We start from the raw sequence: 12,013 nt of genomic DNA on the forward strand, positions 1-12,013 counted from the left end.
TAAAATGGCCGAACCGTTGCCGAAATAACATTTAATTCATTTATCGAACCAATGCAAAGTATCCTTATCGAAATAATACAAATACAGCATTACCGTTATTACAAAAATAACATTACATTTCGCACACATGTGCGAATATTTTCTAAATCTCAGCAAATTAACATTTTGAAATTTGTCCAGCTTTTTGAATGAAACAAGTCTCAGATTAGTTATTTTTTGTTCAAAGAAAACCTAATTTAAATAAATTAACAGAAAATTTCCATGTCTCTCTAGCTAAATAAGAATTCAAGTATATTAAGAGAATTTTTTTAATAATTTTAATTTTATTTTTATAGTATTTATTATCGAGTAGAAAAAGTTGGCAAACAGAGAACTGCAACATAAAATTCAAATGAAATGAAAAAACTAAATTAAGATTTTATGTATAAATTTAGAATAGTCTAAAAATATGCACTCGTATGTGTGTATGTTTATGAGTGTGTGTCAAAAAATAAATGCGGTAGAGTCAACACTATTATTATGACGCATAAGTCAGTCAGGTTAACAAAGCTTTATCTCAACATTATGAAATGATGTTGTCATTTCATGTATGTATGAGGAAAAGGATAATAGTTTTATTTCAATGCTATAATGCTGTAGCTGCAAGACATTTCAGCCATAGAATTATACCACTGAAACATAAATAGTGTCGCCTTAGATTATTCGCCGTTGAACCTAAATTGCCTTGCATTAGATGCTCTTGACAGGGCGCCATAGTTTCTATGTTGACATCAGCTATTAGGCGGCCATTTAGTTCAATGGGTGAAATACAATAGTTGTGCTCAAGTAGTCTGCGTGTGGAGTTTGGTGTCTTTGAGACGAATGCACTGTCCAATAGATTTTGCAAATGGCAGCCGCATGGAAAGTAGTTGTCGTTCAACTCCAAATTATCCACTCCATCCAGGCAGATGGCATCGGCTTCGGGTGTCTGCAGAAAATGATTGCCATGCAATTTTAAATATTTTATGGCTGATGTCTCGTTGAAATCCAATGCTTCGATTATATCAATCTTGTTATTTAGGAATTGCAATGTGTCCACCTGTGTCAAGCCAGCGAAGGCTTCACTGCTTATTACACCCAAATCGGATTCCTGTATGGTGAGCAGCAATACGTTCGATAGACCGCGAAATGTGTACGGTCGTATATGCTCAAGATCCATATAAGCCAATTTAAGAAGACCAACTGTGTACATGCCAGAGAAGGCATCTGACTCCACCGTCCGTATGCCGGCAGGCAACAATAGATGACCCACTTGTGTGAGACTGGAAAACGCAAAACTTTCTATGCGTAGGACAGGATTGTTCGTCAACAGTATTAGTTTAACGTTCGATGTGCCGGCAAATGCATACGCCTCAATGGTGGCAATTTGATTGTGGCTCAAGAGTATGGTGGATAGATTCTGGAGGCCAGCAAAGGCAAAACTCGTTACGACCTGAAGTGGTGTGTATTGTATTGATAGCTCCTTAAGGCGTGGAAGGCCACGAAATGCAAATTGTTTAATTTTCGTTATGTTATTTCCATCTAGTGATAGTTTCTTTAAAGCACGTAAACCAGCAAACGAATCCGGTTTGATTACATGAAAATGGTTTTTTGTCAATGATAAATGTTCAACATTCGTGGGCAGATGTCGCAACGGTATGTGATTCAATCCACCAGTATTACACAGAACCTTAAATGAGAATAAAAAAATATAATAATAATAAACGTTATTCATAGGTAATTTCTTTTTTGTTTGCTTCCTAAATAAAGTACCAAATGGATCTTATATATTTGTGTAATTTTTTACATGCATGCACACTATACTCATGAATTTATTTAAAATTAAAGAAAAACAACTCTTGACATTTTTAAATTGTACTAAACCCAATCAAAAGTATCACTTTTTTAATTCGAAACTAAGTACTTATTGTTATTGGGACATGTAATATAGATCGGAACAAGAAATTTAATCACAATCTCATAGTGCAATTAGTATATGTAAGTATGGATATGTAAGTATGAATGACTTAGTATTGTATTATTGACCGATTCTTAAAAACTTCGGAATGATTTCTATCTGAATGCTGTGAAATCAAAGTTGTAAGGTGCCTGTCAAAATTATATACTTTTCGTTCTGTTTATCCAAAAATACAAATAAGATTGATTGTGTACTACTGGGTAAAATTCTTGCAGATCAAATGTTGTTCAGATAAGAATCCTTTCCTCTCATTTGATTTCTGTAATATTAATAAAAGATAAGATAAGGATTTTATTTTCAATTCGACGCCTCCATACTAGAGTTCCTAATTTCCCGGACTTTTTTCTTTCCCGGGAGAAAATTAAAAAATTGTTTCATCGTTTTTTAACACTAAATTAAAAAACTTTAAATTTGATTCATTCTTAATAACCAAATTTGTCTGCTGTGCCCTGAGTTAAGTGAAAAAAATTCGGTTTTTCAATATTAATACTTCTTTCCCAACTGTCTGTTGTTAGAACCAAACAAATCTATGGATATATTAGAATAATTCAGTTAGCAACAAATTTGGCCAACGAAACGTATCTGAATATAGTAACTTTTAGAAGAAAACTTATGAAGAAATTCCCGACTGTGCGGATCTTATAACCCTTCACCAAATTATACTTAAAAAATTTTTTTTTTCCAATTGTCTTTTAATTTTTTTATTTTTAAAAAAAAAAATTTTGGAAATATAATTTATGACAAAACAAATTTTGGTGAAAAAAAGGGGATTAAAAAAAATGTTCTCCGATTTTGACCCATTGTAGGTCCAACTTACTATAGCCTTATGCAATGGACGTGTTTACTCTTACAAATGTTTTGTAAAATCAAACAGCATCAAATAAAATAAAACTAAATTTTTTGTTTTGAATCATCCTAAGTAAAATAAGTTTTTCAAATAAATAAAAGAATTCAAATGTATTTTATGTAGTGGTTACGAATATTAATGAGAGTAACTGTATATGGAATCTTCTAGAAGAGATCTACAAAAACCATCGCTATAGCTATATATTATCTTTTATAGTTTACGAGTTACTCGCATTTGATTTTTTTTTTTCGAAAAAAGTACTTACATTAATTTTAAATTCTACAGAAAACAAGAAAAACATAAATAATATATGTATTTACATACACTTTTCTGAATGATAATATTTCGCCAAATATTATAAAAGCAAAATAATATCAGAATTAGTATTACTGCGTGATCCAGAGCCTTCCAAAGTAGACCTATTTTATATATAAAATTCAATCGTCATATGCCGGAAGTTTTGCTTTATATCTAGGGTTTTTATCCCGTGAATTCCCGGTACAAATTTCCCGGGAATTTTTCCAATTTTTCACTACCCCGCCCCGGCTTCGCCCGGTAGCATTTACTAATGTTAGTTCTTCAAGTTTCTCCAATCCACATTAACCTGTCTAAATTTGTACTGCATACTTTAGGAAGCTTTTTTATTACTGTTGACTGGACTCAAAAAAAAATCCGAGTTTTACCAGGAATTTTTGAATTTTTTCTTTACAAACCATCTCCTGAAAATTTCGAATCGAATAAAAACAAGTAAGAGTGCTATATTCGGCTATGCCGAATCTTATATACCCTTCACCTTTGTTGTGGATGCATCATTATTTTTAGGTATGTATGTACATTGCCCACTTTCAGCTTACAGCATCCTAAATTTATCAAGAACACAAAAAACAACAACAACGCCAAACGAAACCGAACACCAAAAGAAAAAACAAAAACAAAATACGCAAGGCAATGAAACCAACACACATCCAAACATACGTTTAATTGTATAAAAAACAACAACAACGCCAAAAGAAAAACAAAATACGCAAAGCATGCACATTCAAACATTCAAACATACAATTTGTTGATTTTTTGTCAAAAAAACCAACACACAACCAAACAAAAGTTTAGTTGTATAAAAAACAACAACAACGCCAAAAGAAACAAAACACAAAAAAAAAAAAAATACGCAAAGCATGCACATTCAAACATACAATTTGTTGTTTTTTTGTCAAAAAAACCAACACACAACCAAACAAACGGTTAGTTGTATAAAAAACAACAACAACGCCAAAAGAAACAAAACACAAAAAAAAAACAAAATACGTAAAGCAGCTTTTTTGTCAAAGCATGCAATACATTGTGTTTTTTGATGAAATTTTCAGAGGTTGTCTCGGATTTTTGCTCATATCTCCGTTATTTATGGACGGATTTTGCTGATTTTAAATAGCAAAATTCTCGAAAGTATGTCTGACAGAATTGTTGAAGATTTGGATCCCGGAGATATCTGGGGCCTTCAGAAAATTGATTTCAACAGACAGACAGACAGACAGACAGACGGACAGACAGACAGACAGACAGACAGACAGACAGACAGACAGACAGACAGACAGACAGACAGACGGACATGGCTTAATCGACTCCGCTATCTATAAGGATCCAGAATATATATACTTTATAGGGTCGGAAATGAAAAATGTAGAAATTACAAACGGAATGACAAACTTATATATACCCTTCTCACGAAGCTGAAGGGTATAAAAATCAGCCAAATCGCTCCAGCCGTTCTCACGTGATGCCATTACATACATGGACCATTTCATTTTTATATATATAGATAAGTACCTTTAAGAACAACTTTTTTATTTAAGATTTTATTATTTCATACAAATTTATATTAATGATATTGGTTTTAGAAAACATTAATTCAAAATAACGTAAGAAGCATATCATAAAAGAAAAGTGTACTTTTTTATAGAATATATTTCTAGTTTTACTGTAATCCAAATTTTAAAATTTTGTTTTAATATCAGAAGTGGGAGAATCCATATCAAAACGGGCAGAAAACTGCTATTTTTGGATTTGACATCTTCGATTCTAATCAAAATTACCACACATATTACGGTCCCAAATGGTTCCTCAAATCAATCATCGGAAACCCTTTCCACTTCAAAAATATCGCGATTTGAAAATTGAAAAAATTTTTAAAATTGTCTAAAACTATATACATATAATAATTGCCCATAATATTGAAGCTTCTCAAAGTCCAACATAAAATAGTTAACTTCCACAAGGTTAAAAGTCAATTTTCGGAGTAATGTAAAAAATATCAAAGATCGCAGTGTTAAAAATTCAAAAAAAAAACATGGAATATCTTGTGGCAAAAGCAACATGTCGTCAATTATATTTGATATTCCTAAAACTTTGGAAGCTTTGATAATTTATCCCACGATAAAAGTGATTGTTTTAAATTTAAAAATTAAATTTTGTTGTAAAGTGATTCGTCTCCGAAATCATATCATTGCTCTAAGTACGTAATATCATTTTTTAAAAATTGTAAGGGTTTTGTTTCGAGAGATGAAATCTTTTTTAAAATAATTACAACTTTGCTTCCATATTTTTACCGAAATTTCAGGCAATTCAAAAGATTGCTCACTGTACAGTTCATAATAGTAAAGGAATCACTTTCTACGGCTAAATTCATGCATTACGTTATACATAAAATACAAATATAACAAATTCCCATGTGACTTTTCGACAATCGTTTTGAAGAGGTATTTTTACCTCTTTACTGCTGACCAAGGATATATTAATCGGTCGCTTGCTTGTTAGGTACTAATCACTGTAAGGAAAAAATACCACTGACTATACATTTGCAATCCCAATTGTATAACTCGAATCAAACACTACTTAATGTGTGATCTTTGCGAAGATTGTCTTCAAGCTACTACAATCTGTCTTAAAGATTTTCATCAAAACTTAGTGATTTCGTCGATATATTCACCCCCTAGATTTTCAATTACAGAAAGTCAATATAATAGATTTTTTAAATCACTATCTAAGCACACATTCTGGGGATCACGACTGATTACCCCTAAAGGTTTTGTTTTGTTTGATACAATTTCTAAAATGGGTTTGAATATGATTTCGAGCAGCCAATCTACTTACTGGCCTACAGACCCACGAAAAATACCGGATGTTATTGATTTTAGCGTGATGAAAAATATCCCTAGAGAAACGATTCAAATTAAATCCTCACTGGAACTATCTTCAGATCACTCACCCACTATTGTTACTTTATTGAGCCCCCGAGAAAATATATCCCCGACTGGTAATTTAGCGATGGCAGGCAAAAAAATAAATTGGCTCAAATATAAAAAATACCTCAGTACACATTGCTCGGAAAACATACCGCTAAGAACATCAGAAAACATCGATCACTCTCTTATCAATTTCGATAAAAATCTCAAACTGGCTGCTCAACATGCTACCCAAACCGCCCGACAAATCAGATATAATAGAATTAATTCTGCAGATGTCGAACGGCTCTTAAATGAAAAAAGAAGTGTTCGAAGAGAGTGACAATTGCACAGATCCCCTCAACTCAAATCGAAGCTTAAAGATTGTATAAAAAGCTCTTGGAATTTCGAAAAATGGAATCATTGAATAAATATTTAGAAAGCCTGGACGCAACCCCGCAATCAGATTACTCATTATGGCGAGCAACAAAAAATCTTAAAAGACCTGTCATATGTAAGCCCCCCCTTGCGAAATTCAAGTGTTGGTGGGCAAGAAATTATACTGAAAAATGGAATCTGTTAACCATTTGAAAAAAGTATTTACACCGAACACATCAAACGAAGCAATTGAGTTGCCACCTGTTGTACCCCATTTTGGAGCAGCCAAAATGGGGTACAGCCATTTCGAGAGATCGAAAAGGCTATTGTTGACTTAAATTCCAAGAAAGCGCCTGGTATTGACAAAATCAGAAACAAGATGCTTATGGAGCTACCGGATAGCAATAAAAATAATTCTTTTTATTTTTAATGCTATAATACGACTTGAATATTATCCTCCGAATGGAAGGTTTGACTGGTTACCATGATACCGAAGCCGGTAAAAGATCACACAAAAGTAGAATCATACAGACCCACCAGACTATTGTCTAATATATCAAAGCTATTTGAACAGATACTTATGAACAAGTTGTACCCAATGTTATCTAAAAACAATTGTATTCCGAATCACCAATTTGGATTTAGAAGAAAACACAGTACTATCGAACAAACCCATAGACTTGTAAATATTGTGAAAAAAGCAATTGAAGAAAAGAAATATTCTTCCGAACTCTTCATCGACATTTCTCAAGTGTTTGATAAAGTATGTTACGATGGATTAATATACAAATTGAGTCAAAATTTACCCGCAAACACACATAAGCTATTTAACTGGTCGAACATTTAAGGTTAAAGAAGGAGACTTTTTAAGTACAACCCATTGAAGCTGGAGTCCCCCAAGACAGTATCCTGGGACCCTTTTTATACCCTTCAGCTTCGTGAGAAGGGTATATATAAGTTTGTCATTCCGTTTGTAATTTCTACATTTTTCATTTCCGACCCTATAAAGTATATATATATTCTGGATCCTTATAGATAGCCATCGATTAAGTCGATTAAGCCATGTCCGTCTGTCTGTCTGTCTGTCTGTCTGTCCGTCTGTCTGTCTGTTGAAATCAATTTTCTGAAGGCCCCAGATATCTCCGGGATCCAAATCTTCAACAATTCTGTCAGACATACTTTCGAGAATTTTGCTATTTAAAATCAGCAAAATCCGTCCATAAATAACGGAGATATGAGCAAAAATCCGAGACAACCTCTGAAAATTTCATCAAAAAACACAATGTATTGCATGCTTTGACAAAAAAAACAACAAAACGTATGTGGGGATGTGCAAGTTTTGTGTATTTTGTTTTTTTTTGTGTTTTGTTTCTTTTGGCATTGTTGTTGTTTTTTATACAACTAAACGTTTGTTTGGTTGTGTGTTGGTTTTTTTTACAAAAAAGCAACAAAACGTATGCTTGGTTGTGCATGCTTTGCGTATTTTGTTTTTTTGTGTGTTTTGTTTCTTTTGGCGTTGTTGTTGTTTTTTATACAACTAAACGTTTGTTTGGTTGTGTGTTGGTTTTTTTGACAAAAAAGCAACAAATCGTATGTGTGTTTTGTTTCTTTTGGCGTTGTTGTTTTTTATACAATTAAACGTATGTTTGGACGTGTGTTGGTTTCATTGGCTTGCGTATTTTGTTTTTTCTTTTGGTGTTTTGTTTCGTTTGGCGTTGTTGTTGTTTTTTGTGTTCTTGATAAATTTAGGATGCTGTACGCTGAAAGTGGGCAATGTACATACATACATATATACTAATTATAAAAAATAATAATGCATCCACAACAAAGGTGAAGGGTATATAAGATTCAGCATAGCCGAATATAGCACTCTTACTTGTTATATTTGATATATTCGTCTGATATACCAACTAACAATCGCACTCATACATCAACATTTGCTGATGATACTGCTATTCTAAGCATTCATGAAAACCCTCAAGAACCGTCTCGTTACTTACAAAATCACATATTTGAATTAGAAAAATGGTTAAAACTATGGAAAATTAAAGTCAACGAGCAAAAATGTACACATATAACATTTACATTGCGTATAGAATCATGCCCCCCTATTCATATCAATAACCAAACAATAATTCAACAATCGGAAGTGAAATACCTCGGAATACATCTCGATCGTCGCCTTACATGGAAAAGTCATATAGATGCAAAGCTAACTCAAATGAAATTGAAATCAATTCAAATTAATTGGCTTATTGGCAGAAACTCTACGCTTAGTTTAGATTGTAAACTTCTACTTTATAACATGATCGTAAAACCGATATGGTGTTATGGCATACAGCTATGGGGCACGGCCTCAGCGTCAAATTTAGAAAAGATCCAAAGACACCAAAACAAGTTTCTAAGAATGATCACAGTTGTCCCCTGGTATATCAAAAACTCGAATATACACAAAGATCTAAACGTGCCCATTGTAAAAACTGAAATCTCGAAAAATGTACAAAAATATTTTAAAAAAAAGTTGAAGTTCACCCAAACCCGCTAGCCCGCAACATATTAGATAACCGTGGCTACACTCAATTGAGAATGAGGGACACAGCAGATCTAATCTAGAAGGAAGAATGCCAATTTAACCAAAACAACAATGAATAAAAAAATTTTTCGTCCGGCACTGGCTGGACTTATTAAATAATAATTATTAGATATAAGATTTGAACTACTTATAGTTAGTTCAAATAAATAAATGAAGATGAAAAAAAAAATAAATTGTATAACTGTACAAATTTTTTCTGTACAAAATAGTTATTAATAAAAAAAATATTTTGCAAAATGAAAGAAATTATTTTTTAACTGGACAAATTGTGTTTTAGATGGAAACTGGACAAGACACAAAAAACTGGACAATCCAGGCAACCCTAGTTGCAATAAATGTTAAAAAGTATTTATATTGAAGTGGTTGGGATGTTTTATAGTCCAGACCATGCCCCGTCCGACTACTATTTGTTTCGATCGTTGCAGAGCGCTCTCTCTGGGATACGCTTTACTTTGGAACAGAATATCCGATATTGGATCGGAATCCATATGGCCAATACTTTGAATAAATTTATATTGTACAAAATGTTTCAAAATAAAAGCTAAAACTTTTAAAAGATCCCGCAGTTTTAAATCATACACCCAATATGATCGGTCTTGAACGACCATACTTGCAAACTTGTTTTTTATATACGAATACAGAAAGAAAAGAGCCCGAGATCTAAAATGATGGTCGTACATCTAGAACGACTAGCTGCCTACGGAAGAAGTGAATCTGTGCCTATTAGTGATTAACATGCTTAAGCGGGGGCAGTGGTAAGAAATTGTATTTGAATTCAAATGCATTTAACGGCTGGTTTAAAGTTGCATCATGTTTCTCAACCTTTCTATTTCGCAGACTTTGAGTTGATCATTGTTCGTCAGTATGGCAACACTAAATGTTTATCATTGTAGAAGCTGCTCGAATGAAGATGGCGCTGTGTATAAATAGTGAATGTGGTCGAAGTCATAGACGCTGTTAGAGTTAATATCGACTGCATTCTTGTACATTATAAAGTGTGTAATTAAATTGGTCTACAGACCTTGTTTGGTTCGCATTTGGCACACATAAATATAATTTCTATGTTTATTTGTTTTGGAGATATAAAGGTACAGATTTTACCCGTTTTTGCTCAATTTGTCCCCCTTAACGATTGAATTTCCAAAAATCCCTTCTTAGTTGATCTACATGTTGTAAAAGGAACACATTACCCGAATTTCAAGTTTCTAGCTTTAGCGGTTTGGTCTGGGCGATGATGAATGTATCAGTCAGCCACTCAGTCACGTTACTCTTTTATATACATATAAGTTGAATTATTTTATGAACTACTGTAGTTTTCGCTTATAGGCCATAACTACAGTTGCACAATTTTTGTGGACTATAAGCGAATTAGGACTATAAGCCACTTTATGGATTATAATTGAATCCTGATATAATTTGGACTATATACAAATTATGTACTTTCTGCAATAAAACCACTTTATTTAAATAAAATTAAAGTTTATTTAAAATATAATCAAATATTGATTTAAATAAAATCAAATGCTTTAAAAGCTTATTGTAATAAAAAACAAAAAAACTTAAAGTATGAGATCCATTTTAAGTCCTTGGATGACTAAATCTAAAGATAGATATCAATTTCTATATGAAAAGAATTCTGTAATCTTAGATAGTTTTTTTTAAGAAGATTTTACAATAAATGATTCTATTTTTTCAAAAATTAAGTTTTGTTCAATTTCGTTGTCAGAACAAAATCACTCAAGATTCCATGACAAATAAGTTCGTCATCAGAGTGGACTATATGAAATTTTTAGGACATTCGTATCTAATAAAATTGCCAATGACAGTTTTTTCTAAAACACTTTTATTTATGTATATACATCATATTATGCAATTTTAGTTTGAAATTTAATAAAACTAAACACATGAACTGTGAAATTAAAATTTGTTCCATACTGATATTCTTTAAAATTGTTTATGTTTGTTTTACAAAATGAGGTCTTAAATATATGTAATAGTCTATTTATATATCAATATTATCAATGTTTTCCACTTACTTGGGTTTGAGATAAACAAATGCATTCCACAGGACAAGTCTTGGATGTTTCAATCAAACAAGAATTCCACATACAGCCGAGTGTTATAACGATCATTAGATGCCATGAATTTAACATTATTTGTTATCACAAATTTCTATTATTTACAAATTAATTTTGTTTGTAGTTTTACAGCGCACTTCTAAACACTTTACTTCTGTACAAAATTATTATTAATCGAAGTATTTTGTAGACTGAAAGTCTCATTGTAGCACCACCTGTCAATGAAATTCGTATTTTATAAAACAGCTTGGTCAATTGTTTATTCATAGACACTCAGGACCAGTATATAACTAATCTTTGATATCAATGTGTGCAATTTTTTAAGTCATGGAAATATAACCATATACGGACGGACACCAGTACGTGATGAAAGACCTATCCAAAGTCATGCAAAGATTTGGACATTGGTCCTTCGGTGTCGTTTTTGCAAAAAACTGATCATTTTCGAACTATGAGTACGACCATATACAAATTTTGTTATTAAAGAAATTGCATTGTTGTCATAATAAAAATATTTTATGTGCACTAAACACTTTGCATGAAATATATGAAAAAATGTATAAATTTGTCAAAGGGGCAAGATTTGTGGAAGTTCAGGGGAGTAAATAAAGGCTTTTTATATAAGTATTTGATATTGGTGAAAACCTTAGGACTTGAAGATTGACAGTTTAATAAAATTAAATAATTTTATAAATTTTTGGGACGTCATTTACCCTAAAAACTGAAAAAAATATAATATGGTGATTTTCCACGAAGAAAAATATAAAATTAAATTTAACTTACAATTTTAATTGTTACAGGTATCATAACAAACTTTGGAACTCAAAAGTCCTTAAATCAATGGCATTAGAATTTTTGAAATTTTTTGTTTTCAAATATTGGGGATAATGTGTTCTAAAAACT

General features: G+C 32.0%; 1 protein-coding gene across 1 annotated transcript; it reads right to left on the reverse strand.

Annotated features, from left to right (window-relative positions):
- Window positions 1-429: 429 nt before the first annotated feature.
- LOC135957773 (insulin-like growth factor-binding protein complex acid labile subunit) lies at window positions 430-11,319 on the reverse strand. The gene is made up of 2 exons (XM_065508573.1): window positions 11,069-11,319; window positions 430-1,708 (listed from the first exon to the last, which is right to left on the reverse strand). The coding sequence occupies exons 1-2, from the start codon at window positions 11,183-11,185 to the stop codon at window positions 626-628; spliced, it is 1,200 nt and encodes a 399-aa protein (XP_065364645.1). The 5' UTR covers window positions 11,186-11,319; the 3' UTR covers window positions 430-625.
- Between the last annotated feature and the right edge of the window lie 694 nt (window positions 11,320-12,013).

Source organism: Calliphora vicina, chromosome 4 (genome assembly GCF_958450345.1).
Source record: "Calliphora vicina chromosome 4, idCalVici1.1, whole genome shotgun sequence".
Classification (NCBI taxonomy): Eukaryota; Metazoa; Arthropoda; class Insecta; order Diptera; family Calliphoridae; genus Calliphora; species Calliphora vicina.

Excerpts from the sequence above, each read along its gene's own strand:
- LOC135957773 (XM_065508573.1), bottom strand. The coding sequence starts at position 11,185 with ATGTTAAATTCATGGCATCTAATGATCGTTATAACACTCGGCTGTATG. Across the intron at positions 1,709-11,068 it reads TTTGTTTATCTCAAACCCAA|GTTCTGTGTAATACTGGTGG; the intron begins GTAAGTGGAAAA and ends TTCTCATTTAAG.